Genomic DNA, 27,520 nt, shown 5'->3' on the forward strand with positions numbered 1-27,520 from the left:
AGACATAACTTACAGTATAATATATATATATAAGACATCTTCTCACTATATTCTGCTGATCTACATGAAATTGATAATGTGTTTGACAATCACTTGGACAGTAATACATCATGCCCCAGAATTTACTACCCATATAGAGGCCTGCGGGGTGTAAATCACTCTGTAATATAGACCTTGTGAAAACATTGAATCTCACAGACCAGTAACATTCATTTGCCAGATGTTTCTTGTTTGTTTGGATACATTAGATACGGATGTCTTGGGATCATAGCCGGGAGCATTCAGTTCCTTGGCATTATACATGGGAAAAGTAGAAAAGTAGAAAGTGTTGTATTTTTTTAGCTACTGGACACAAATTTCATACAGCCTACTGGGAGCAGGAGTATAAATTCCTCAAAAACCTTTAAGGGACAATTATTATCAGAATTTATCCACTAACATGTATCATTGGAGGGGATTTATCATTTATTGGTGCATCAATATATTATGTTATCGAGATAGATCGAGAGGTTCCTGTGTCCTGACCACTATCTTGTAGTGTGCGCACATTTACAGGTTAGCCCATTGGTGGTGGTCCCGGGTGTAAGACACAATGGTGGAATAAGACTTCTGTGGGCCTTAGGCTGTAAGAAAATTGTGGGCCCTTACAATATTTTAATGGTTTGAGATTTTTTTTTTACTTTACATGGTACCAGAACCAAGCTTCTTGGAAAAGGAGGGGGCTTTTCTGTCAGCTTTGAGTTTTGTTGTTCATGGACCATTGCAGGATCTTCAAAGGTCCTGGAATGGCTCATGTTAATGGCCCTAGGTTTGACTGGCCCACCAGAGTTTCAAAGGATCTTCTGGCTGTAAAACAATAAAGATCCTGCAATGGGCACCCTCATTTGAAGGTGGATCTCGAGGGCTTAAAGGAAACTTACCACTTTAAAATGGTATTTATAACCCTGAAATACCTTGCACCAGCTCAGGGTGCGCGGTGCCGGAGCATATCTTCATAATTTTCAGAAACCGCTGTATTGCTTCAAAAACTCATTAGATTAATTAGATTTCAAACCCCCTTCGGCGCACCATAATACGTTCTCGGCACACCATGCGCGCGACCGTCCGTGCACCTGAATAGGAAGTGCCGGAGACCCGGTGACGTCACCAAGCTCTCGGGAATATTCGCGCCGGAGCAACTTAAAATTTTTATCATGGCCGGATTCGCACGCAAAGTTGCGCAGGCGCAAGTGTGCCCGAGAGCTCGGTGACGCCACCAGCTTTCCGGCACTTCCTATTCAGGCGCACGCACGGTCGCGTGCATGGTGCGCCGAGAACATATGATGGTGCACCAAAGGGGGTTGAAATCTAATGAAAAATGAGTTTTTCAAGCAATACAGCGGTTTCTGAAAATTATGAAGATATGCTCCGGCACCAGCGCACCCTGAGCTGGTGCAAGGTATTTCAGGGTTATAAATACCATTTTAAAGTGGTAAGTTTCCTTTAAGAAACCCAGTCTGACATTGTGTAAGAGCTGGCACACTTGTATTGCAAGGTTGGAGACCCTTATTTATTATCGTAACACGGGAACAATTCAAATTTGGTGAGAGATTTAGGTGGCAAGCATCCCCTGTAGGAGGCTTGGGACCCAGCCTGCTCCCAAACCACACATATTATAATCCATTATTTGTAGGACCCACACAGATCTGGTGATCTATTCTATAAATTGGCCAAAAACTATAAAGTGAAAACACCCATTAAAAGTAGTTTTGTGAGGGTAAAATTTCTTTCCCAGCCCCTACAGAGAGTAAAACACATCCCAGAAACAATCCTGGTGAATATCAGTAACACACTTTATGTATTAATTTATGTCTTACTATATTGCTATCGTCTTTGGCCTTTATTTTGGAAAATATAGCTCCTCCAGCCGCCACCAGGGGGAGCTTTACTGGATACTATTTATAACCCCTAGTGGTGGTTGCTGACATTCGTTATTTTAGCCTTTACCTCTATGACAAAGCAGAGAATTTGGTTCCCTGTATCAGAAAAAAACAAAGTTCATCCATTAAGAGGATATTTTGAGAAATTATTTGGCACTGAATGATACGTCTAAAAATGTATTGGTGCTGAAAGCTGGAGATTTGCTGTACACTTTTTTTCCTTTTTTTTTTTAAACTGATGGCCTTCGCTTTTTAAAGAAGTCCACAAATAGATCAAATTATAGCAACAAATATTTTTGTGGCGCTATTCTTGCATACTTAAAGTTTGCGCTTTATAAGGAGAAAACATTTGTTTTTATTGAACTGATACAGATTCTGTGGGTTTATACAGTGGATATACCAGTGCATCAATTCCTTTAAAGGGAACCTGTCACCAGGAATGTGATTTTTACCGTGTTACAGGTTCCAATAGCCTATGCTATGCCTTTGTCAGCATTCTGAATCATTTCAGTACTTTATAAAAGTTTATTCCACCTTATCTGGCTCCTTGACACCAATGTGTGGTGAGTCTCGGGGGAAGGTGGAACAGTTGCAGCAGCCAGTGGGAGCCTGTTTCAGTCTCCTCTCCTCCACAATCATGCAGAGAGATGATGTGGAGTAAAGAAAGGAAGCATGAAGAGACACAGGCACTCACAGGCTGCTGCCCTTCCCAGGGACTTGCCACATGCTGCTGGCAGGGAGCCAGGTAATGTGAAATAAACTTTTATAAACTACTGAAATGATACAGAATCCAGACAAAGGCATTTTTTAAATCAGCATAGCACAGACTATTGGAACCTGTCAACAGCTAAAAATGACATTCCTGGTGACAAGTTCCCTTTAAATTTTTAGATAAACAAAACAGAGGCAACTGTATTTTTATACCTGTCTGGCAAAATCTTTTCAAGTAATGAAGGTAGCCTAATAGTAAATGTTCATCCCATTAAAAAGGTAGTGGGCAGGTGTTTATTTTATGTTTTGCGTATCTGCTGCGTTTGAATAACGTTGTTGGAGTAAATAAAACTCAACATTTGGACACCTAGAGACTAATACAACTCAGGAGAGGATTCTCACATACATGGTGTATAATGGTGTACATCCTCCATTTAGTGTCTAATGTCAGATGCCGGGGCCCCCTGATACAGTGGGCCCCATAGCAGCTGCTAGGGCTGCTAGCCATGTTGTTGTGCCCCTGCCTGTACTTTTGGTTGGCGCTCATAGAAGACTTGTCAATCCCAGCGACCCACTGACACAGAGAAGCGTTATGATATATCTATGCGGCCTTTTCACCTTGTATCATGCGTTTAGTTGGTCCAAATTCATGTGTAAATGAAGATTTATGAATGTTGGACATGTGATCCCTTGTCAGAACCAGGTCAGAAGATGCAAATCCAATGGTGTCCCTTCCTGTATAACCTTTAAAGTCCATATGCAGTAAACAGGTCCTAGCGCTGGCATTGCCTAGGGTTATTAACAATCTTATAGGTCCTCTGACCAGGGACTATCCACAAGGATAATGGTGTAGTGAATAAGCTCCACTTTATTCTATTTCTTCAAGCTATTATTGTAGACCCAGATTACAAGAGCAGGTAAATCTATAGAGGAGGGCACTGCCAAGTCTCCGTGTATGGTATGAGAGTTGAAAGATTTGTCTTTCACGTGGCACCACTCTGACAATCGGTCCCTGGTGATGTGTCTATGTTGAGTAGTCTTGACTTAATGCCAGTTGTCTACAGCCCCATGAGGCCCTCTGTAGACTTCATCCTCCTCCAGCATTGAGTTCATGCTCCGGGATATTCCCCTAGAGGTCCATCCTTTTCACTTACAGGCAGCTGGTGCATGTCTACCCTCGCTAATCTTCAAAAACAATCACTAAACACAGTTGTTGGATGGTGTAACCAGAAGCTGTAGATGTGAGGTAGAACTTTCCTTGCTGTAGATTATTCCTTTTCACTGCTTATATTATAATACATGTGTTATGTGTTGTCGTATGATGACAAGAAGACCCGTCGATTCATATCGTGACAAGTAAACTCGTCCTGCAGATCACACCCTACCACCAGGGATGGAGTAAGACTGCCATAGGCCTTGGACTGTATGAATATTATAGCCCCGGAAAGTCTGGAATTCACTTCCTACATATGGGACTAGAACCAAGCTTCTTGAGGAACGGAGGTTTCAAGATCTTTGGAGGACCTTCAAAGGTCCTGAAATGGCTCTTGTGTACATGAGCAGGAACAGTATGAGGATTTCATGGGTGAAGGTCCTTCTTAGTATAAAATTTGGTTTGTGGTTTGGTTGGCCATGGGCAACTTAGAAGACTTGGTCCCCAGGCTACCATCCAAACCGCCCACCACTGGCTACTAAAATATAGGCCTGGTCCATTGATAGAGAACAGAGCAGCTATTACTGAACATCACCTATATTATGATCACACATTTAATTGATTCTTTTTCTCCTTCATGGAACAGCAACCTGGCACATACTGATCCTCTGGGAACTCCAGGTGCTGTGACTGTGGTAATCTTCTTATATTTGTTATCCATGGCCTCATTCCTTCTAAAATCAACTTTCTACAGGCTAGAAGGGCCAAGGGGGGTGTTACCCTCTTTTCTGTAGTTACAGCACGGTAGCTCCGTGGTTAGCACTACAGCCTTGCCACGCTGGGGTCCTGGGATTTGCTCCAATCCAGGTCAACATCTGCAAAGAGTTTGTATTTTCTCTCCGTGTTTGTGTGGGTTTCCTCCGGGCCCCCTGGCTTCCTCCCACACTCCAAAACATACTGGTAGGTTAATTAGATTGTGAGCCCCATTTGGGACAGGGACTGATTTGGCAAACTCTGTGCAGCGCTGCGGAATTTGTATTCACTATAAAAATAAAGGAATAATTATTAGTTTCATAGGCTGTTGCTCCTGCTCTCTTAGTACTTCTCCTGCTGCGGTGAGGGGAGTACTATCAACAGATACTGGGAGGGGGGAAGTGCTCCTGCACAGTGTAACAGACCATGAATCTACAGCACACAGGGCCGCTGGTAATGCAAAGTTTTAAAGGTTGATTTTAGCATAAAGGAGGCCATGAATAACAAATATAAGAAAATTATCTCAGTCACAGTGCCTGGATCTATGAGTAATGTCCCTGGTTTATCATACTTGTATAGTCTTATTGTTTCATCTAGTTCATGCCAGAACAATGTGCCAAAAATGTTGTCATGTTGGCCCATTTGTGGCTCATTGTGTTCCCCAATTTAGTCCACACCCCCTTCCCTGAGAAGCCACACCCATGTTTCATACAAAAGTCTAAAAACTAGCTAAAACTTTTGTAATATGTGGCATGTGAAAGTTCAGACGGCTTTTTAGTGCACATTAGTAAGTCCCTCCTATTGTGCGCTTAGCTCCTCGCTCTGTGTTTGCTTATGTCTGGACGCCTGCGGCATACTCATGTATTGTCGTCCCAGCTGATTTGCACCCGACCCTTTATTTCCCGGTACATTTTGTACTATGCAGATGAGCTGTTCCTATATTGTTATTATCTTTTAATTTTTTTTGACATAACATTTAAAAAAAAAAAAAAAAACACCCGAAAAGGTCATTTCCATCTCTGTGCGAGAAGCTAGTGATCCTTTACGCCTCAATACTGAGAAGTGCCTAGGTGTAGCAATTATCGTAAATTGGTAAAGATTGGAGCTGTCAGCGGAGATTAGTTGTGTTTTGTAATGACACTGTGATTTTAGCCAAGTATTGAACCTTCCTTCATTGCCCTTGTGTTTTATCTGGGCAGAATTCTAATGACTGCAAACAATCTGGGCCGTTATAGGGACTCGTCTGCCGGCAAATATCAGCTAGCGCGTGTGTGATCGGAAAACGGTAAGAAAATAAACTTTATTAACAAACAATTTAAAAAAAAAAAGAAAATATACAAAAATATATATGTAAATTTTTGAAAATGTGATCGAAAATAAAATTCCCTTTAGGCCACAGTAATTTTTTTTTCATCTTAAAGTGACATTACCAAATTTCTTATGTTACACCACTTACCGATATATCGTATGGGTGTAAATCGCTGTCCACGTCAATGTCCACATCATGATTAGTGGGAATATTTGCAGCTATGCCATTATATGTTTGAACATTGAATATTCAATGTAGAATTTCAATCTACATAAAGGACCCGGTTTAACACTACACTTGACAGGTGAGAACTACAAGTAGGAACAAGACTTATCCCTAATTTTTTGGGGGGAAGGAAGTAGCTTTCTACTTTTATTTATTATTTTTTTATGTAATGAGATTAGAGGAATTTTTCCAGGAACTGAAAAAATAACATTAAATAACAATCACTCAATCGCTAACTTGGTCAATAATCGAGGCAGACACCAAAAAAGGACCCTGCTGATCTGCTGGTCCCTATTTTGATCCTGCAATAATAAGACATGCAGGGAAGTATTTCTTCTAAGGAAAGTAATTGAAAAATTTAACTAGAGACCATCATGGACCAGAAAGTGTCAGTCCCAGAGAGTAGAAATGAGTAAATCATTCAATTTACTGAAGCGTTGCCAAATTTCTCCAAAAATTTGGTTCAAATCTGTATCAAATAGGTCGGAACCGTTGCTCCAATTGTCCTTGAACCTGGTATATAACCCTCTGTAGTCCACTAAAACTAAACATTTTATGTAAAAAGGTCCTATCTTTTTCCTTAATTTTCTACAATTCTTTTTTAAACAAACCTTACTGAAAAAAAAGTCTAAAATAAACGAAACAAGACAGGACCTTTTGGTTCTAAAATTCAGTGTTTTGGAGGACTAGAGGGGGTTATATATAATTTCTAGGACAAATAGAGTAAGGGTGAATTTACACTGACCTATGTCTCCACGTCTACGACCGGGCGGGCATACGTCAACCACGATGGAGAGAAACTCCTCCCCTCTCCATTGCAATGCACTAGGTAGGCCCCGAAACACAGGGAGTGATAGGACATTACCTTCTATGGGGGACGTATGTACAGCCACAAGCTCCCTCATACGGTCGTGTGAATGCGGCCTAACCTAGTTTAGACTGAAGTGAATCAAAAATACTGTACCAGAAAATCTGCAGATTCGTACTAAATCTACGAATCAAGAAATTCTCTCGTCTGTACTAGAGACAGATGAATAGAGTTGAGGTTTGCCGAATTGATTCGATACACTGAGGCTAGAACTACATGGTTTTATGACAGCAAGACGTAGGCAGGTTACAGGACCAAAACATGTTTGACACTTACTTGTCTTGGATTTGTTGTCAGAAAGGAGGGAGGGCCACTGACTCTATATTTGGAAATTACAGTGGGCTGGTCAAACCTAAGCCGTGGAGGAACAGTGGAGGTAATGTAGTGGACCACTGGTGACCACTAGAGATTGCCTTCAATGTACAAAAAACTGAATGTACTTACCCCAGGGCTGAAGTTGTGGCTCTTGGTTTCTGGTGTTGCTGGAACCATTGTACTTGAAGTTTTGATGTCATATTTAGTGGTCTCGTATCCATGACCGACATGTGAACACCAGAGAGTGGCTCAGTGGTTATATGCACAAGAAATGGGACATCAGCATACAGACCTGACATCATCTGCCACATTGGGCCCCTCCCTCAAAGTAAATAAGGTTTTTAACCAAAACCCAGATACATTTTGGGGTTGTCTTTATTCCTAAAAAAAACTCTTTTAACTTTTTAAGAAATGTTTATATGAATAACTTGGTCCTTTTTTCAACAGATATTCGATTTTTGCTAAAATACTGAACATTGAGATTTTCATATTGTTTTTATTATTATTATTATTACCCAGTCGCGGAGGTTTGCTCTCCTTATGTCTGATTCATCCTGTGACACGCGCCTATTGTCAGTAGACAGGACGCCATATGGCACGGAGTTTGTTACGTGGGGGTTATGGCAATGTAAATGATGTATAACGTACAATGTAAAGGTAACACACAACATGAGGTCTCGTGAACAGGGAAATAATGAGCCTTGCACCTGTGTGACATCAGATGACCAGGGATATAACGAGCCGTGCACCTGTGTGACATCACATGACCAGGGATATAACGAGCCAAGCACCTGTGTGACATCACATGACCAGGGATATAACGAGCCGTGCACCTGTGTGACATCACATGACCAGGAATATAACGAGCCGTGCACTTGTGTGACATCACATGACCAGGAATATAACGAGCCGTGCACCTGTGTGACATCACCTGACCAGGAATATAACGAGCCGTGCACTTGTGTGACATCACATGACCAGGAATATAACGAGCCGTGCTCCTGTGTGACATCACATGACCAGGAATATAACGAGCCGTGCACCTGTGTGACATCACATAACCAGGGAAATATTGAGCCGTGCACCTGTGTGACATCACATGACCAGGAATATAACGAGCCGTGCACCTGTGTGCCATTACATGACCAGGGAAATAATGAGCCTTGCACCTGTGTGACATCACATGACCAGGGAAATAATGAGCCTTGCACCTGTGTGACATCACATGACCAGGGATATAACGAGCCGTGCACCTGTGTGACATCACATGAACAGGAATATAACAAGCCGTGCACCTGTGTGACATCACATGACCAGGAATATAACGAGCCGTGCACCTGTGTGCCATTACATGACCAGGGAAATAATGAGTCTTGCACCTGTGTGACATCACATGACCAGGGAAATAATGAGCCTTGCACCTGTGTGACATCACATGACCAGGGATATAACGAGCTGTACACCTGTGTGACATCACATGACCAGGAATATAACGAGCCGTGCACCTGTGTGACATCACATAACCAGGGAAATAATGAGCCTTGCACCTGTGTGACATCACATGACCAGGAAAATAACAAGCCGTGCACCTGTGTGACATCACATGACCAGGAATATAACGAGCCGTGCACCTGTGTGACATCACATGACCAGGAATATAACGAACCGTGCACCTGTGTGCCATCACATGACCAGGGAAATAATGAGTCTTGCACCTGTGTGACATCACATGACCAGGGAAATAATGAGCCTTGCACCTGTGTGACATCACATGACCAGGGATATAATGAGCCGTACACCTGTGTGACATCACATGACCAGGGATATAATGAGCCGTACACCTGTGTGACATCACATGACCAGGGAAATAATGAGCCTTGCACCTGTGTGACATCACATGACCAGGGATATAATGAGCCGTGCACCTGTGTGACATCACATGACCAGGAATATAACGAGCCGTGCACCTGTGTGACATCACATAACCAGGGAAATAATGAGCCTTGCACCTGTGTGACATCAGATGACCAGGGATATAACGAGCTGCACACCTGTCTGACATCACATGACCAGGGATATAATGAGCTGCGCACCTGTCTGACATCGCATGACCAAGGACCGATGTGTATCCACAGGGAGTAAACCATGAGGCTTCCAATAGAATTACAACAAGCTGAGATCTAGAAAACAAAAGGATTTGTATGTTCTCTCCCTGTTTGCTTGGGTTTCCTCTGGGTCCTCCTTTTTCCTCTCTTGCTCCAAAACATACAGGTAGGTTGATTAGATTGTGAGCCCCATGGGGATAAGGACCAATTTACCAAGCTCTGTGCAGTGCTGCATAATCTGTAGGCGCTATATAAATAAAAAAGTATAATGGAAAAGTGAATAACTATACATTACACAAACAATATCACTTTTTTGCTGAAAGTGGACAACCCCTTTAATTTCAGACCGTATTTGTCCCGTAGCCCTGGAAAAGTATCCTGACATACTGTACAGCAGTGTTCACCAACCACCAATCTGTGACCCAAGACTGATCTCTGTAAAAAGAAAAACATAAAAAATAAAATACTAACCTTCCCCGTTACACTGCAGCAGTCTTCTTTTCCTTTACTTAATTTGCATGTTAAGTCTTCACCACATAGTGTCTCCTGACAATAGAACCATGCACTAATAAGGAAGTGAACGAAGAGAAGATTGCTGCAGGGGAACGAGGAAGGTGAGTATTGGATTTATTCTTTCCACAGAGTTTGGCTTGGGAAGGGGACATTGGAAGGAGAAGGTGGAGGCAGCTAAAGAAAAGGGGACATGGGAGGGGGGCATGCTGCAGGAAAGGGGAAAATATAAGTGGAGGGGGGCGCTTCTTCAGGAAATGGGACCATATAAGCTAGGCACAGAGGGAGTTATGGTGAGGCATGCAAAAGTACATTTTTGGCTATAAAACTATGACCACATCTCCCCAACCTACCGGTTCCTGGAGAAAATTTATGTTTACAGCCAGTCCCCGAGGCAAAAATGGTTGGGGACCACTGCTGGTCTGTAGGAAGAAAAAAATTGTGACATTGTTGGATGAAAAAAATCATACTCACCCTGCTGTGCCTGTTCCATGGCGGCCTGATTCCTGCTGGTCTCTACTTCCTGGTCCCATTCATTCTCAACCAGTCATTTGCGGAAATGGGTGGGTCTGTTCATAGGCATTTCCTGTGTGTTGAGACAAGAACAGGAAGTAGATACTATATCGGAGCTGATTGGTGGATGAAAAGTGTGGCATGGAAAATAAATGTGCTATACATACTTTTAAGAGGTTGACCCATCAGTTGAATCCCTCCCTCCAAATTAACAAATCTTTCTATACAGTCTCCAGTTACCTGGATTTACACCTGATTATGTGAGGAGCAGATCTATAGATTGGGATATATACCCAATGCAGAACACATTAACAAGTGACATTGAAAACCACATCCATTGTAATACAGGAATTATTTTCTCACATATGAGAATATGGAAAATGTTTTGTCTGCAGATACAGACTTATAAATAGTATTGTATTTATGTTGTTTTATTATTATCCCAGATTAGCAGGCACGGATTCCCGTAGCTGTGACATCTGGAATGTGCTCAAATTAAAACTCATTTTATTTTACTTCCAGATGGATAGATTATATTGGGGAGTAAAGGCCACAAGGTCATGGCCCCCTTCTTCCCCCCCCCCCCCAAAAAAAAAGAAATCCTGTTAAAAATGTTTGATTTCTTAGAGTTTTCTTTCTATACTATAATTTGTGAAAGCTGTATAGTATACACTTATAGTATAGTTTCTGTATTGTAGAAGTATTCACTTAAATGTAAATGTCGGGGGGGGGGGGGGGAGTCGGGAGAGTTCAAAACTGGGCACCTACCGGCACAGGGAATACCTGGGCAAGTGCTGGGGCCCAGGGCTGCTGGGGGCCCACATAATCCTGTACATATGTAATCCATGAGGGTAAGGGGGCTGTACCTAATAGGGGGTAAGGGGGCTTTATATAAAATAACCATGCGGGGGCTATGTATAAAATAACCACAAGGGGCTGTATATAGCCCACTGAGGCTCTGTCACCCAGGGGCCTACCGAAAGCTGCTGGAGTCAACCCTGCCTACTGGTATTACAAGTGAATGTGTCTCCAATTTAGCTAAATTTGCAGGAATCCGTTGTCCAGTGTATGCATGAGGAGTAATGCTGTTTCTAGACGTTATGGTCGGCATTTGTTATTTGGATTTTTTTGGCGCGCAAACTGAGCTTTATTAGACTGTGATTTTTTTAATGTGTGACAAGGATCTATAAATTTGCGCACTGCCGAAAGTGTCTGCAATGACTCCACATTCATGAAGATGAAATAGAAATTGGTAGACCATTGGTGGGTCTTACTTTGCGCCAATAATTGCACTAAAAAGAGTGTCGGAGAAGTTTTACGATTCATAAGCTGTGCCCCAAACTACACAGCAAGTGGTCATGGAGGGGTGTGAAGACTATGGGGCACATTTACTTACCTGGTTTTGCGCGTTCCCCAATCCGGACTGTCCGACAAGAATGAACTCTGCCGCGATTCACAAATATCGTGCGCCCGATTTCCTGCATGTGTCGCTCCCCACTCGGGTCCGCCAGAGTTCACCATCTTCTTCCTGGTGCATGTAAGTGTAAGTGACACAATTTTAAAGTTAAATCCCGCGCCCTGTACGAATCAATCGGATTGTCCGATGGCCTGCCCCTCGATTTCTGTTGCATGAAAGCGGACGCCGATGCACCAAAATCCTATTGCATGCAACAAAATCCCCTTCTAAATACCTGTCCCAGCTGTGATATCCCCTAAAACGTCAGAAAACCCAACAGAAATGCGGCAGCGGGACCCTTAGTAAATAAGCCCCGGTAGGTTGAGAATTACATAGTCAACTCACTAGAATCACGTGACATGTTAAAAGGCCACTGTTGACATCACAATAAACCACTTGGACACATGTAGACTCTTAGTCGTAACACAGCACTTTTTGGTGCCGTGGGAGATTTATCATAAGTGTCTTTGAGCAACCAATCAGAGCTCAGCTTTCATTTTCCCAAGTTTATAGAATGCTGAGCTCTGATTGGTTGCCACAAGCAAATAGAACAGTTTTGCTCATAGACACTTCAGATAAATCTCCCCTACCTTATAGACATACATAGACATGTCCAAAAAAAAGGTCCTCCACCCAAACTCCCTAACATTGGCAGTAGACACTGATCCATCCCCTATCACTGAGGATGTAGAACCCATCATTCCTAACCCTATGTGATTGTGATCCCTCCATTATTTATGACAGTAATATTGTAATGTTATTCCGAACCTGAAATAGAATCCGTTATCACAAGACAAACATCATTACCAGCGGATTAATTATTTACACTGGTCGTCATTTCACATCATCACATTCCGCACTGGCATATTATTAATAGTTCTTCTATTATATAATACCAGGAACTATCACATAACAATTGGGAGGTTGGTTCATGCGTCGTATCTGTGCCTTCATCAGGGGCCGGGACCTACTGCTAAATCTTTACCAGGTCCCCAACTTTAAGTATCATTTATAGTATTGGTCCCCTCATATTATAAAAATATGCTGTAATGGGCATTAAATCGGCAACTAAGGTTCCAGGGCCGGGTATAACTGTACCTCTTACACTTCCTCATCCTGGTCCTGGTTGTGTATATGGGAGCTGCTCCATTCTCTAAGCATGATTGATTTTTTGTGATATTATGTTATGTCAAACAGGTGCACAGCTCCTTATATCCCTGGTCATGTGATGTCAAACAGGTGCACAACTCCTTATATCCCTGGTCATGTGATGTCAAACAGGTGCACAACTCCTTATATCCCTGGTCATGTGATGTTACACAGGTGCAGAGCTCCTTATATCCCTGGTCATGTGATGTCAAACAGGTGCACAACTCCTTATATCCCTGGTCATGTGATGTTACACAGATGCAGAGCTCCTTATATCCCTGGTCATGTGATGTCAAACAGGTGCACAACTCCTTATATCCCTGGTCATGTGATGTTACACAGGTGCAGAGCTCCTTATATCCCTGGTCATGTGATGTCAAACAGGTGCAGATCTCACTTTATCCCTAGTCATGTGATGTCACACAGGTGCACAGCTCCTTATATCCCTGGTCATGTGATGTCACACAGGTGCACAGCTCGTTATATCAATGGTCATGTCATGTCACACAGGTGCAATGCTCATTATGTAACAGGGAAAGGAGATCACTGCACAGATAGCTCACAGGCCGCTGAAGAGGAGTGAGTGCTCATGGGAGTGTACAGTCACATGGTCCTCCATCTGCTGCCATCTTATGCAAATTAATTTTATGCCACTTCTACTTTAAATAATGCAGCACATTCAAAATCACATCAGACTTTCAAGACATCTTTTGATATGATTGATATAAATATATATGACATATCATATTGATATGATTCCCTACAGTGTAGGGAACTGCTTTGGCTAGCTGAGAGGCTAGTGACATAAGTCAGGAAGGAATTCATTCTTCATATGGGGATCACCTTCAAAAACGACCATTTCAGATCCATAGAGTCTTAAAGGCTATGCATGCTCCACTGGGAACTCTGGGTAAGGAATATGCAAATTAAATTTTCTGCATGAGAAAATTATTCAGTAAAGAGGACCTGTCACCAGATTTTGACCATCCTGAGTAACAATGCCTGCTGATAAAGGGTTACAAGTCCTCCCCATATCACCTAAAATTACCTGCCAGTGGGGCACTGTACCTTAATTACAGAAGTTTTTTCTGATATGCAAATTAGATCTTCTGACTCATGTCTGGTATCTGTGACTCTTCTCTCTCTCAACTGGCAGTGAATTACGCCCCATTATTGTGACTGACAGCTCTGTGTCTCTTCAAATCCCTGCTCTGCCTCCTTGTACTTAGGGATATGTACAGATGGGAAAAATTGTGTACATTTTTTTACACGGTGCCTTCTGTTACATTTATGACATGTGACCATTGACATCATTGCAGGACCTTTAGCCTTCTAATTATAGCAAACTGTACACCATGTATGTGATTACATGAAATCACAGCAGCCTCCATGGAGGATGGAGAGGAGTAGAAGTCCATGGAGACTGCTGTGACTTCATGTGATCAGATACATGCATGGGGTACAGTTTGCTATTGTTAATAGGCTAATGGAACCTGAGATGATGTCACTCTGGTCACATGACATGAACTATGTCATGTCCATTGGAGGGATTAGATGGGAGGGGCCGGATGAGCAGGGCACACCCCCTCTGATGCCAGGTAATATAAGATAAAAGGTGACTTAAGTAGATGTAAGCTAAACAATTTATACATCTAAAAGAAGGGTGTCAGTTAGTTAGTAGTGCTCTATAGAAACCTGTCACTAGCTTTATATGTGAAAATGTGGTGACAGGTTCCCTTTAAGCTCCTTATATATCTGTTTCTGACTCTCAAGCCTTGTAACATGACATTGGACAACAGCCAAACCAAAATGATACATCCAATTGTGGTCAGTGCTGTTTCGATTGTTATTAAATCTCATCAGTACAGTGTAGGGAACTGGCTTGGCTAAGTGAGAGGTCATTGATGTAGGTCAGGAAGGAATTTGATCTCCTTATAGAGATTACCTTTGCAGACCACCTTGGAGTCTTAAAGGCAATGCAAGGCTGGGGATTTTGAGTAAGGAATATGCAAATAAGTTTTTCAGTGGGGGTACTATGCCTCCAGTTCTACCTTATAAATGAAAGCTCAGTGGGTTGTGAACTCTGGAAGACAGATCCAGAATAGATGACAGGTTCACTCTAGACCTACAGTACATATTCTATTCCTAGGGCAGCATGGTGACTTAGTGGTTAGCACTACAGCCTTGCAGCGCTGAGGACCTAGGTTCATATCCCAGGGTCAACATCTGCAAAGAGTTTGTGTGTTCTCTCTGTGTTTGTGTGGGTTTCCTCCGGGTCCTCCGGTTTCCTCCCACACTCCAAAACATACTGGTAGGTTGATTAGATTGTGAGCCCCATTGGGGACAGGGACTGATGTGACAAGCTCTGTGCAGCGCTACGTAATCTGTGTGCGCTATATAAATAAAGGAATTATTAGTGGTAGTAGTCAGGGAAGTAACAGGGTAGATCTACGGCAGAGAATGTGATACGTCTGAAGATGGAAGCCATGAGAAGCAATGCATTAGGCACATGAAAGCACTGAGGATCTCCTCCGCCCCGGCTTTTAGTGCATTGCTCAGGAAAGAAGCATTAATAAGGCAAATGGCTCTTATCGCTTCTTGTACTTTTCTACTTGTTTTCACCGTGAAAAGCGAATCAATCTTCATCCCGCTCTTATCCGTCCTGTAATTGGGAGCGTTCTATCTACGTATATCGCTGGATACATGCGGAGGAGAATAGGACTGGTACGTCTGGAAGAACTCAGCGCTGCCTATATACATCTGTGTAAGACAATCACCCACATTATTATTACCCCAGGGGTTTCTGTGATCTGATATCCACAGGGCCCAAAGAGCAGAGCACATACATTACTAATATAATCAGAGTGGGATACACACTATCATAATAATTCTTTATTTATATAGCGCACACAGATTCCGCAGCGCTGCACAAAGCATAACAAATTGGTCCCTGTCCCCATGGGGCTCACAATCTAACAGTATGTTTTTCGGAGTGTGGGAGGAAACCGGAGTACCTGGAGGAAACCCATGCAAACACAGAGAGAACATACAAAGTCTTTGCAGATGTTGACCTGGGTGGGATTCAAACACAGGACCCCAGCGCTGCAAGGCAGAAGTGCTACTCACTCAGCCACCGTGCCAGAGCTGTAGGTTTGGACGCTACAAAGCAGCAGATGGTAATAGTTATTGTCCCTGGAGAGATGTGTAATTATACCAGTGTGTATTGTTAGTAGCAGAACCAACTTTTAAAATTATTGTAATAAGCCAGAAGGCCGTTCACTCTCTGTCTTCACAGACTGTTACACTGTTCAGCAGCTCGTCTTCCCTTTCTTACTACTTTGTGACACTTTCTGCCTCCCTCTGCCCGCTGTATACTCAAGGCAGCAGTACACAGTGGGAGGAGGGAAGTGCTGAGAGAGCAGGGGAATACAGTGTAGCAGTCTGTGAATTTGCAGCGCGGAGGGGCTCTGGTAACACCATATTAACACCAGGCTAATTTACATAATTATACATGAAGATTAGAAGGAAGGAGACCATGTAATATATCTATATGAAGATTACCAAAGTCACAGTGCCTGGATCTATCAGTAAGAGATACCCGGATTTTGATTGTAGATTTCCACTAAAGGGGTTTACGGGATAGGGCCTAACATGCTGATCAGTGGGGGTCTTAAAATGAAAATGAGGGGTCGTCACTCCGTCAGACTAATGGAGTAGACGGAGGGACGAGGGGTCCGACGGAGGTACGTGGGACCCCATCGGACCCTTCGGTTACGTGATCTGTGGGGGTCTCTGTGGATAGGGCCTAATTTTTGTTAGTGGGAAAACCCCTTTAAACCCTTAAGTACTGCAGGGGCAGTATTGACTAGTCGACCCGTCCTGTTACTTCCAGATGAATGGAGCCGATGCCAGAAGCTGTGGGTGTCTGCAGTGTATTACAGCTGACACCTGCCTGTAACAACAACAATCAGATGTTCCTCTGATCGTGGGCGTTAACCCTTTACCGAAAACAGGGACATCTGTATTGACTCTCCTTTTGCAGCCTATAAACATGACTTATCTCAGCCAAATGATGACTCTTCTCTGCTGTCAAATGACTTTTTAAGAGATTTTTAATAGGTGAATGGTTGAGATTCTACATAAAAGATGGAATTCTAGAAAGGACATGTCATACCATAACTGAGGAGGACTAGTAGTTATGGGCAAAAATCAAAGGTATAATCAATATACTATATGCAGCTCTGTGGAAACCATATATCTGAATGCCCTTTGCTATTTTTATGCTCCTTTCTGAAATATTTCTGACCAGTATAATATCATGTATCTGGATGAAAATGCTGGAAGTTCTCTTCATAAATCCCGGCCCCTGGGGAAGCTGAAATTCCCTTTCCTGCAACGTCTGATCCAGTAATTACATTACACATTCAGATTGCCTATGCAGTGATCAATTTATAATTACCAAATGACATGAGATTCACAAGGCACGGATTTACACAATGTTATTAAAAGCATTTATAGGTCATTCCCAGTTTTCTATGTGGACGTGTCCCTGTAATTCCCTGCGCCCTGCTGTCATACCGGACTAAAGAGTCATCCACCATAATGACAATAAATACACAGGGATAATGAGGATATGATAATGAGCGCAGGAAATTAGTGGGGGATATGGATTACAATATGCATTTGCAGATTGCCATGCGACAGCCGGGACGCATACTATAGGATGAGACATGTGAGTGGCCGCAGGAAGGAAGAAAAGGGGAACGGAAGTAAAAGAACAGAAGAAGTGGTAAATGTATCATTAATTTGATTTTAATTTGAAGGGATTTTCCAGTTTTGCAGAAAACTCTTGAAGGGTCAGAATTAAAGGAAACCTACCAGGAGGAATCTGCTTTCAGAAGTAGATCTGGTGATAGATTCCTCCTGTCGGCCTCTGCCCAAATCTGTAATTTAATATCCTGGAACCTAAACTAACTTGTTAAAAACTTTATTTTATCAATATGTAAATTAACAGCAGAGGCTACTGGGGCGTGTACTAACCTTAGCTGCCAGAGCCTGGCCAGGCTAGTACACGCCCCAGTAGCCTCTGCAGTTGATTTACATATTACTAAAATAAAGTTTTTGACAAATTAGATTAGGTTCCAGGATTATTAAATTACAGATTAGGGCAGAGGCTGGCAGGAGGAATCTATCACCAGATCTACTTCTGATAGTAGATTCCTCCTGGTAGGTTTCCTTTAAGGGAGAATTAAAGGCACAGTGCAGTCACAGCTGATTCATTGAATTATACCTTGTGCAGGACCTGATGGGAGGAGCAGGACTTTTTATAGCTTACCCCTCTGGGGGGTGCGCCCGGCTTTAGTGGCCATAGTCCATTACATGATCCTTCCACTCCCATTGGCCCATCTCTGATGATGTCTCTTTCATTGCACACATAGGCCCACGTTTATCAAAAACAGTGCAGTGTGTACTATGTGTAGTGTCCTGTGTAGAGTGCAGGGGGCGCCAGGTGCAGGAATCTGGCACTGCACTGCTCTGACAGAGTGCACCAACTTTTTTTAGGTGCACCTTTAACATAGGGCGTGCAACACACTTCTGTCGAACTCTGCATGATAAATTTGGCGCATGTTCCAACTGTGCGACAGGTAAAGTGCAGCCACTACACAAATGTGTGGTGTGCAACACATTTGTGTCTCGGACAGTTCTTACAGGCTTTAGTAAATCTGGGTCAATCCCTGGCTTGACACATGACTGTTGAGTCCAGGGATTTGGCTATATGTGCAATGAACATGATGTCATCACTGACAACCAATCAGAAGCAGAGGTATTGGAGAACGGATGGAGTCATAAATTGTGATGGTGGGTTGCGTTAGTATAATGTTTCCCTCTGTTTAGCCATAGATGCTGCCCCTTTTAATGCAGTCCCAGGTCTCAGTCAAGTAATGGTGAACATAAGACCCAGCAGAGACCAGTGAGGGCAGCTGTATACAGACCGGCATCACCATGTATAGTGTATAGTGACCATTCCAGGAGTCCAGCAGTAAAATATCGCTGTGTTTTGTCACAGATCCTATTGCATTCTAAAGTTACTGAGATGGCTCTGCTAACCCTGTGCCAGACTACACAGCAAAGCTGAAAGTAGAGTCCGATTGTTCTGTAATTGAACGGAAAGTGGGTTGTGGATTGACTGAACCTCTAGACCGGTAGACCGGCTAATCCCAATAAAAAGTGATCCTGTAGGTTTTCACCCTTCAACCCCAGTACAAGAGAAAACTAGCATGCTACGTCTAATGCAAAGCAATAGAATTGTTACAGACAGGCCGATGGTAGATGGACAACAAGCAGGCCAAAAATCAGGGCCAGCAGCAAGTCCAACAAAACCCAACCGAGTTCAGAGTCCAACAATAAGAATTACAGGTCGAGTCAGGGACGCAGAAGTCAGATCCCGGAGAAGCAACAGGGATTGGTCGGAGACACTTTAGCTATAGTCACAATGGTCCTTTAAATTACACAGAAGCTGATTTGTGCCCAATGAAAGATATAGGGGCAGATTTACTTACCCGGTCCATTCGCGATCCAGCGGCACGTTCTCTGTGCTGGATTCGGGTCCGGCCGGGATTTATTAAGGCAGTTCCTCCGACGTCCACCAGGTGGCGCTGCTGCGCTGAAGTTCCCTGGAACACACTGGAATACACCAAGCCGGGCTGAGTGAAGGTAAGTGCAAGCTCCGCGACAGATTTTTTTTTAAAAATGCGGCGGTTTTTCCGAATCCGTCGGGTTTTCGTTCGACCACGCCCCCAGATTTCCGTTGCGTGCATGCCGGTGCCGATGCGCCACAATCCGATCGCGTGCGCCAGAATCCCGGGGAAAATCGGCGCAAATCGAAAATTTTCGGGTAACACGTCGGGAAAACGCGAATCGGGCCCTTAGTAAATGACCCCCACAGGGTCACATTTACTTACCCGGTCCTGCGGACTTCACGAATGTGCGTTGTCCGATGATAAAGCACTGTGTCACGATTCACTAAGATTGTGCGCCCGATATCCTACATATGTCGTTTCCCCGCTCAGGTGCATGTAAGTGCTTGGTCTTGTGACACAATTTGAAAGTTATATCCTGGGCGCAGTCCGAATCAGTCGGATCGCCCCCCGATTTTGCATGAAAGCCGGCGCAGCTGTGCCAAAATCCAATCGTGTGTCAGACACAATCTGATCGCGTGCGACACAATCCCCAGTTAAATACCTGTCACAGTGGCGCAAATCCCGAAAATGTCGGAAAAACCGATGAAGGTGCAATCCGTGGACCCTAAATAAAAAAGATAAGAGGGTCACGCTGAGGAAGGCCGATCTGGATAGGACATCAGGAAGGAAAACAGAAGCAACAGTGACCGACCCAACGGTACAACAGCCTGAGGAAGAGCAGCGGCCGCTTGTGAGTTGTCCGTGTTACAAAAAACAATTCTATCAAAAATACAGTTTCTACCCCAGAAACAGCTTTGCAGAAAGTAAAGAAGGACAACAATGTAAAATATAACAAAAACGAATCCGATTTGTGGGTTCTAAATAAGTAATATAGTAACATTAGGCTGTGACTGGGGAGAGAAGGAAGTCATAATTCCTTCTGCTTATAAGTGTTATCAATAGGGAGGTGAGAGCAAGGTTAACCGGCGTGAAGTTACTGCGCCGCGCCATTGTATTAAAGGTTAGAAGGCACAGAAACAGTTTAAGGAAAGGTCTGCTCTTTGTGCAAATACCCTTTAAAAAATAATGAAAGCATCGAAGAGACGCAGCGCTCTATAAAAGAGGCCGGGGAGAACTATAAGTAAATGTCAATCAAGGAAAAATTGGAAATCGGTGAAGCATGGAGGATTTTTATTGTAATTACAAAAGAAGGTAGAGGTTATTTCATGCCTATAGATCCCAAATCTAGAAAAATAAATTTGTATTCATTTATATTTAAAGTGACAGCGTTCACTTCAGGGTGGTCTTATTGTATAGGATCAAAACTTAAAGGAAATAATTAAAAAATTAGTTTTGCAATGGAAAGTTCTACAATTTTCCAATATACTTCTTGTATCAATTCTTCCGTTTTTTTTAGATCTCTGCTTCCTGTCCTTCATCAGGATCTTCATTATTTACAGGTGCACAGCTCGTTATATGCCTGGTCATGTGATGTCACTTTTTACGTCTCTGATCATGTGATGTCACACAGGTGTACGGCACGGCAGAAATTTGTGTTGCATGAAGAATAGTGTACGACCCATATGGGGCGCAGTCCCTTCTTAAATACCTGTAAGCAGTTTGCACTAGAAAGAACGTGCAAGGTCCGACAGAAAACTGGCGCACAGTAAAGTGAGCACTGGTAAAATAATAGCTGAGCTGTGATTGGTTGCCATTGGCATCAGATATAAGATAGTTAGCTAATAAAAGGTATTTTACAAAAAGAGTGTGGGGACAGTCTCTTGTTACCCATATCCCGACATTAAAATTTGACTTTTACTGAGATTTCGTTAAAACATTATATAACAATCTAAAAATGCTCATGGAAGGTCTATATAATTCATTGGGTAATGGCGCTAACGCCATTAGGTGTTAACCATCTACACATATTATTTCCAACTAGTTAATCCTAACACTCTACTATCATATTTGTGTCTGTCAGTGACTGCATGGTCTTTTTGTAAAGTACTTTGAGCACCCTGCTGAACGTTGGTGCAATTTTTTGAGAAGTTACTAATGAAAGGTATCAACAACTGAGGACTCTCAACTTTTAGTTTTTCTTGAGACTTGGGAGAGATGCGGTTTGTCTTGGGAGCCCTAGACATATTCAAGAGCCATAGATAAGATGGCACAGCCAGATAAGGGGTAGAAGAGTGAAAAATCAGGTGAAACTTGATGGTGAGCTTTCAAGAACACTTGTCCGATGAGGAGAACTATAATTCACTGAAGCGCATCATCAAATATACTCAGCCTCAAAAAAGTATCACCTGATTTCTTCACTCTTCTTCTGCTCTCGATGGCTTACACGGTACAAGTCCACCCTACCAGATACATGGAGAAAGGACCTATGCTACTGATTTATGCAACTTTTGTTGGAATGTTCATGACCCTTTCAGTTAATCTTTGTAGAACTTGTATCCTTATGAAGATCCTTACAAGGTGTCCAGCAAGATTAGTCTCGTCTTTGTCTCTCCAGGTGCCTCCACGTGCCCCATACCAGCTGATTTCTTCTACTCTGCTTGTAATTTACCCTAAACAAGATTAAAAAATGTCATGTTTTGGTAATAAAAAAAAAAATTATAAGCAGTTTTTTTTTTACTCCTAGGTGAAATGTGAATCTTTTCACTCCCCGGTCACAAGTAGTCAAGATGGTTTATGGAGAATTCTTCCATCGAACTAGGAGTGATGATGAAGTTGTGAAGCTAAATGTTGGAGGCTTCAAGCAATGTGTGGCTCAAAGAACCCTCCAAAGATTCCCACACACCAGACTTGGAAAACTACTCAACTGCCATTCCGAGGAAGCCATACTTGAACTCTGTGATGACTACAATGTAGCGGACAAGGAATATTACTTTGACCGGAACCCTTCTCTATTTAGATATATATTAAACTTTTACTACACAGGAAAGCTTCACGTCATGGAGGAGTTGTGTGTTTTCTCCTTTTGCCAAGAGATTGAATATTGGGGTATTAATGAGCTCTTCATCGATAACTGTTGTAGTAACAAATATCAGGAGAAAAAGGAAATAATTGCTGAAAGAAACTGGGACGATAAAAGTGATGTCATCAGTATGGGCTCATCTTCGGACCAGTCGTCTATTTTCGAAAAAGAACTGGAGTTGTTTGATTCTCAAAAATTTGGAGAGGTCCGTAAAAAAATATGGGTCCGGCTAGAAAACCCTGCATTCTCTCTATCTGCCAAGATTTTTGCCATTTCCTCATTAAGCGTTGTCTTAACCTCCATCGTAGCTATGTGCATTCACAGCATGCCTGAGTTCCACAAGTTCGATAACAACGATCGAGAACTGGAAGATCCAGTCCTCGAAGTGGTGGAGATAATATGCATTGTGTGGTTTACCTCTGAACTTGTTGTCCGACTTGCGGCAGCTCCTTCTCAGAAAAAATTCTGGAAGAACCCCATGAACATTATAGATTTTGTCTCCATTATACCATTTTATGCCACCTTGGTGGTAGACACCAAGGATGAGGAGAATGAAGACATAGAGAACATGGGAAAAGTTGTTCAAATTTTACGACTTATGAGGATATTTCGGATTCTTAAGCTTGCAAGACATTCTGTTGGGTTGAGATCGTTGGGAGCTACTTTAAGACATAGCTACCACGAAGTTGGGCTTTTACTTTTATTTTTGGCTGTTGGGATATCAATATTTTCAGTGCTTGTTTATTATCTGGAAAAAGACGATGAGCTATCTCCTCTTGAGAACATTCCTACCTGTTGGTGGTGGGCTACCATAAGTATGACCACTGTGGGCTACGGCGACACTCACCCGGTTACTTTGTATGGAAAGATGGTGGGCAGTGTTTGCATTATCTGTGGAATACTGGTGGTCGCTCTTCCAATAACGATTATTTTTAACAAATTTTCTAAATATTATCAAAAGCAGAAAGCCATTGACGTGGACGGGTGTAATGAAGAAGAGCCAAAAGATACATTTAATGACCTCCCTTATTTCAACATTAGAGATATTTATGCAAGAAGGATGAACTCCTTCATTTCGAGTCTTTCTTCTGTTGGCATTATCGCAAGCAATGACTCAACAGATGCTTCCAGTATACAAGAAATGGATGATTCTTACAATTAGGAGTCTTATTTTCTGTGCTTGCCATGATTTCGCACTCATGTTACTTCTTGCTACCTCTGTCTCCAAAATCTAGAAGCTTTTTAATTTCCCAAGAGTCATTTGATTCCTCATAGCACTTAATTCTCAGGGTATGACTCGTAGCCATATTTAAGAACATATAATGCTACTAAATTATATTTAGTACGGTGGCACATGCTTTATTTTATTTCTAAAGAGTTTTATAATTTGCTTCTTTAGTGTTTTATTTTTCTACATCAATTTTTATGAAAAAAAAATCAAAAATATTTTATCGAATGCACATGAAATAGATATTTATTTTATTGTTTATTGGATGTTCGGTAGAGTGGTTCAACTACTTATGTTTTTAAAGGTTTTTCACCTTCCTATACTACTGATGACCTTTCTATAGAATAAGTAAATTGAGGGGGTGATTCCATACACTGATGTAAGTAGAAGAACACAGCTTCTCTGTGGTGTATTGTCCATATGGTCTCATTAGAGGTTGGTTTATTGATACACTAAGGAGGAGCTGTGTTCTTCTGGATACAACCACAGTGTAGGACAGCTGATCGACAGGGCTTCCAGGTTTTTCCACCCTCATAAATTACTACTAATGGTTTAACCCTTAAATAGGTAATTTGTAGTATGGGCGGCTGGAAAATTGATTTAAGGATGACCTCCAGATTGGTTCTAATAATGCTAATTACAACTCATCAAACATTCACCTATGTGCAATTACAAGATTTATGTTTGATTTTGATAGCTATTAACTTTATAAACTCTATAAATTTGAAAGGGAACCCATCACACACTCTTTCGACCAATAGCTCTGGTGGCTTAGTGTCCCACCTGATGCATCTTGCCTCTGTCCATAATACTTACCCAGCTCCTGTATACTCACTGAAACTGGAGTAGTGCACCCAAGCTTCACCATGGATCTATGGCTAGTAAAGCTGAGCTCTACTTTTCCAACTGAGGTTAACAACATTGCAAACGGCAAGAGCACCAGAGGTGAATTCGAGAGTGGGTGGTAGGTTCCCTTTGAGAGAATTACAGTGCATTAAGTGGTGGATTGTAATTACCTGGAAATATACTCCAGCCAATAACACGCCAGGCCTCATGTACATATTATGGCTCAGTACATGCTCCAAGTCGTATGGTGCTGCAACATGGTACTCGGAGACTTCTACAGGGTCTCTGTACCTTATTTATACAGAATTTGAGAAAAAACTAAATAAAAAGACATGGACCATAGTAAGGAGCTATTGAATAGAAGCTTTGGTGTAAGAGAGGGATTATCTGCACCTTATGGCTTTTCGGTGCACCATGTGGCATGAAGTGCCTTGAGCTGTGGGAATGTTTTGTCCAGGGATGTGCTATGTGCATGAGGCCTTACTGTAAATGTTCTCCATATTCCTCTCATCCTCAATGTCCTGAGCTGTATAATTATAATGAGACGAACCCTTACAAGTTCTTAATATCACACCGTTTAGATTGTTTGGTGAGATTGGTGGGTGTCTGGCCGATGGAACCTCTGGAAATCAGAAGAAGGTAACCCTGAAGTGCTCCATATGGAATGGAGTGTGGAAGCAAAATTCTCGCCCTGTACTCCATATCTATTGGACATAGAGGATAGCTTAAGGATGGCAGTCCTGGGGGTCCCATAAAAGGCAATAGTGTGCAGGTCTAGGACATGTTATCATTTCTTTATGGGAAACTCCGGGGAACTTTTGGTCCCTCATCGGTGGGGGTTCCATTGGTTGTATCCACAAATAATATTTGTATACAAATATTACTTCAATTGTTAATTGGCTCTTTAATTTTGCTTGAAATGTGTCTTAAAGGGGTTTCACAAGTTTTCATTATTAATGGTTTCTCCATAGAAAAGGTCATTAGTAGTAGATCACTGGCAAAACAGCACCTGGCACCCTGTATATAAGCTGTATAAACTAGGATCAGAGGTTAAGCTGTCTGCTTCCGGATCTGACCCTGGTGTCAGCTGATCGTCCCCTATTGATTATCCACAGGGATTAACTTGCTGATCAGTAGGGGGTTTCAGTTATGGGACCTCCACAGATCATGAGAACGGTGGTCAGTTTTCCCCACGTTGTATCCCAGAGGAACAGAACAGCTAGTTGCGCATGCGCCCTGCCGCTCTATTCATCTTACTGGGGCTAATGGAGATAGCAGAGGTCCATGCTCAACTATATCCGTCACTTCTATAGACAGATTATAGAGCGGCAGCATGCATGTGCGGAAATGGGGGTACAATGAATCTCAGTTCTTGTGATCTGTGGGGGTCCCATTAGTGAAACTTACCCCCTGTATATAGGGGCTATTTTTTTGTAACTGGACCAGCCCTGCAATGTGTTTTTTTATATCGAACTTGTAGATGTTCTTTTAGCTCTATATTGATGCCTCTATAGACAATTATCTACAGCAGTAATAAGAATAGGGACCCTTGCGTGTCCCATATGAATGGGGCACAAATGCCAAACCTGACCCCAATAAAAGTATATGGAGTGCAGGTTGGGAAAGAGCACAAGCAGAACCCCCTTCTTATGATCACTGAGGGTCCCAGCAGCCAGACACCCCCTTTCAAGATTGACTTTCCATTGTCTGTATGACATGTACCTGTCCCGTAAAGCACAGTTTGGGGGTTTTCGTCTTATCACTACATTTTAGGAACCTTTGCCATATTTTGCAGTCTGATATCTCCCATGAATGTCACTCATTGTTCCTCCTTAAAAGATTGTAATCAGAAAACTACTGGCAGGTGATCTGCAGATATCTGCTTGGCATGTGAAGTTTGCATTATTGAACAATTGTGAATGCGGGAAAGCATGTAACATCTTATAAAAGTAAGGATTCTAATAAACTTCCAATTTCAGCAATTTCCTTTGTATTTGGTGGATGTGTATAGATAATATTTTTATAACGAGACCTTAGGGTTTTGGAAATGTTCTGGCAGCTAAAACATATGTATCAGTGAAGAGATGAGGGAAGATAATGGACGAAAAAACCCTTTTGATACATTTTGGAAAGGTTTTAAAAAATTATCTAAATGTTAATATTAATAATAATAACCATAAAGTTAATGTTTTAAGAGGGTCCCAACCCTCTGCACTTCTGGCCAAACCGTCACATTGGACGACTGGAAGACCGTCCCAACTCAGATACTGAAAGCCAGGGATCCCAGGGGAATGCCTTCAAGAAACCTTAAAGGGAACCTGTCAGCAGAAACTGACCCAATAAACCACTACCACTATGTTGTCAAGAAGCTAAGAACCTCTCAGATGATGTTTCTTTCACAACCTATTATGGTGGCATGATCCAGGAAATGGACTTGAGATGCATATTGGTTGTATAAAGTTACAAGGCAGAGAGTTTAACACTGAAGTCAAGCTCTCCCATCCTCAGAATGCCCTCTTCTCCATAATTGACATCATGCGCCATCATGATTTCAGGAGAGTCTTATAGTGATGTCCATGGATGCAGAGACATCAATTAGAGTGAAGGGGGGTGCTCTCCGATGGGGAGAGCTTGACTTCAGTACTATGCTCGCCACCCCTGTGACTTTATGGGGGTAATTTACTAAGGGCCCGATTCGCGTTTTCCCGACGTGTTACCCGAATATTTCCGATTTGCGCCGGAGGAACTACCTTGATGAATCCCGGCCGGACCCGAATCCAGTGCAGAGAACGCGCGAACG

General features: G+C 42.4%; 1 protein-coding gene across 2 annotated transcripts in view; it reads left to right on the forward strand.

Annotated features, from left to right (window-relative positions):
* Positions 1 to 26,666, forward strand: part of KCNS3 (potassium voltage-gated channel modifier subfamily S member 3) — a 68,392-nt gene extending 41,726 nt beyond the window's left edge. The window contains exons 2-3 of one of the 2 annotated variants that reach the window (XM_072143624.1): positions 5,736 to 5,821; positions 22,311 to 26,666. In XM_072143624.1, the coding sequence (XP_071999725.1) occupies positions 22,354 to 23,808 (1,455 nt within the window). In that variant the 5' untranslated portion in view covers positions 5,736 to 5,821; positions 22,311 to 22,353 and the 3' untranslated portion in view covers positions 23,809 to 26,666. The remainder of the gene's footprint in view (positions 1 to 5,735; positions 5,822 to 22,310) is intronic. The other variant, XM_072143623.1, reaches the window with a different exon arrangement.
* Positions 26,667 to 27,520: the final 854 nt, after the last annotated feature.

Source organism: Engystomops pustulosus, chromosome 3, assembly GCF_040894005.1.
Source record: "Engystomops pustulosus chromosome 3, aEngPut4.maternal, whole genome shotgun sequence".
NCBI lineage: Eukaryota > Metazoa > Chordata > Amphibia > Anura > Leptodactylidae > Engystomops > Engystomops pustulosus.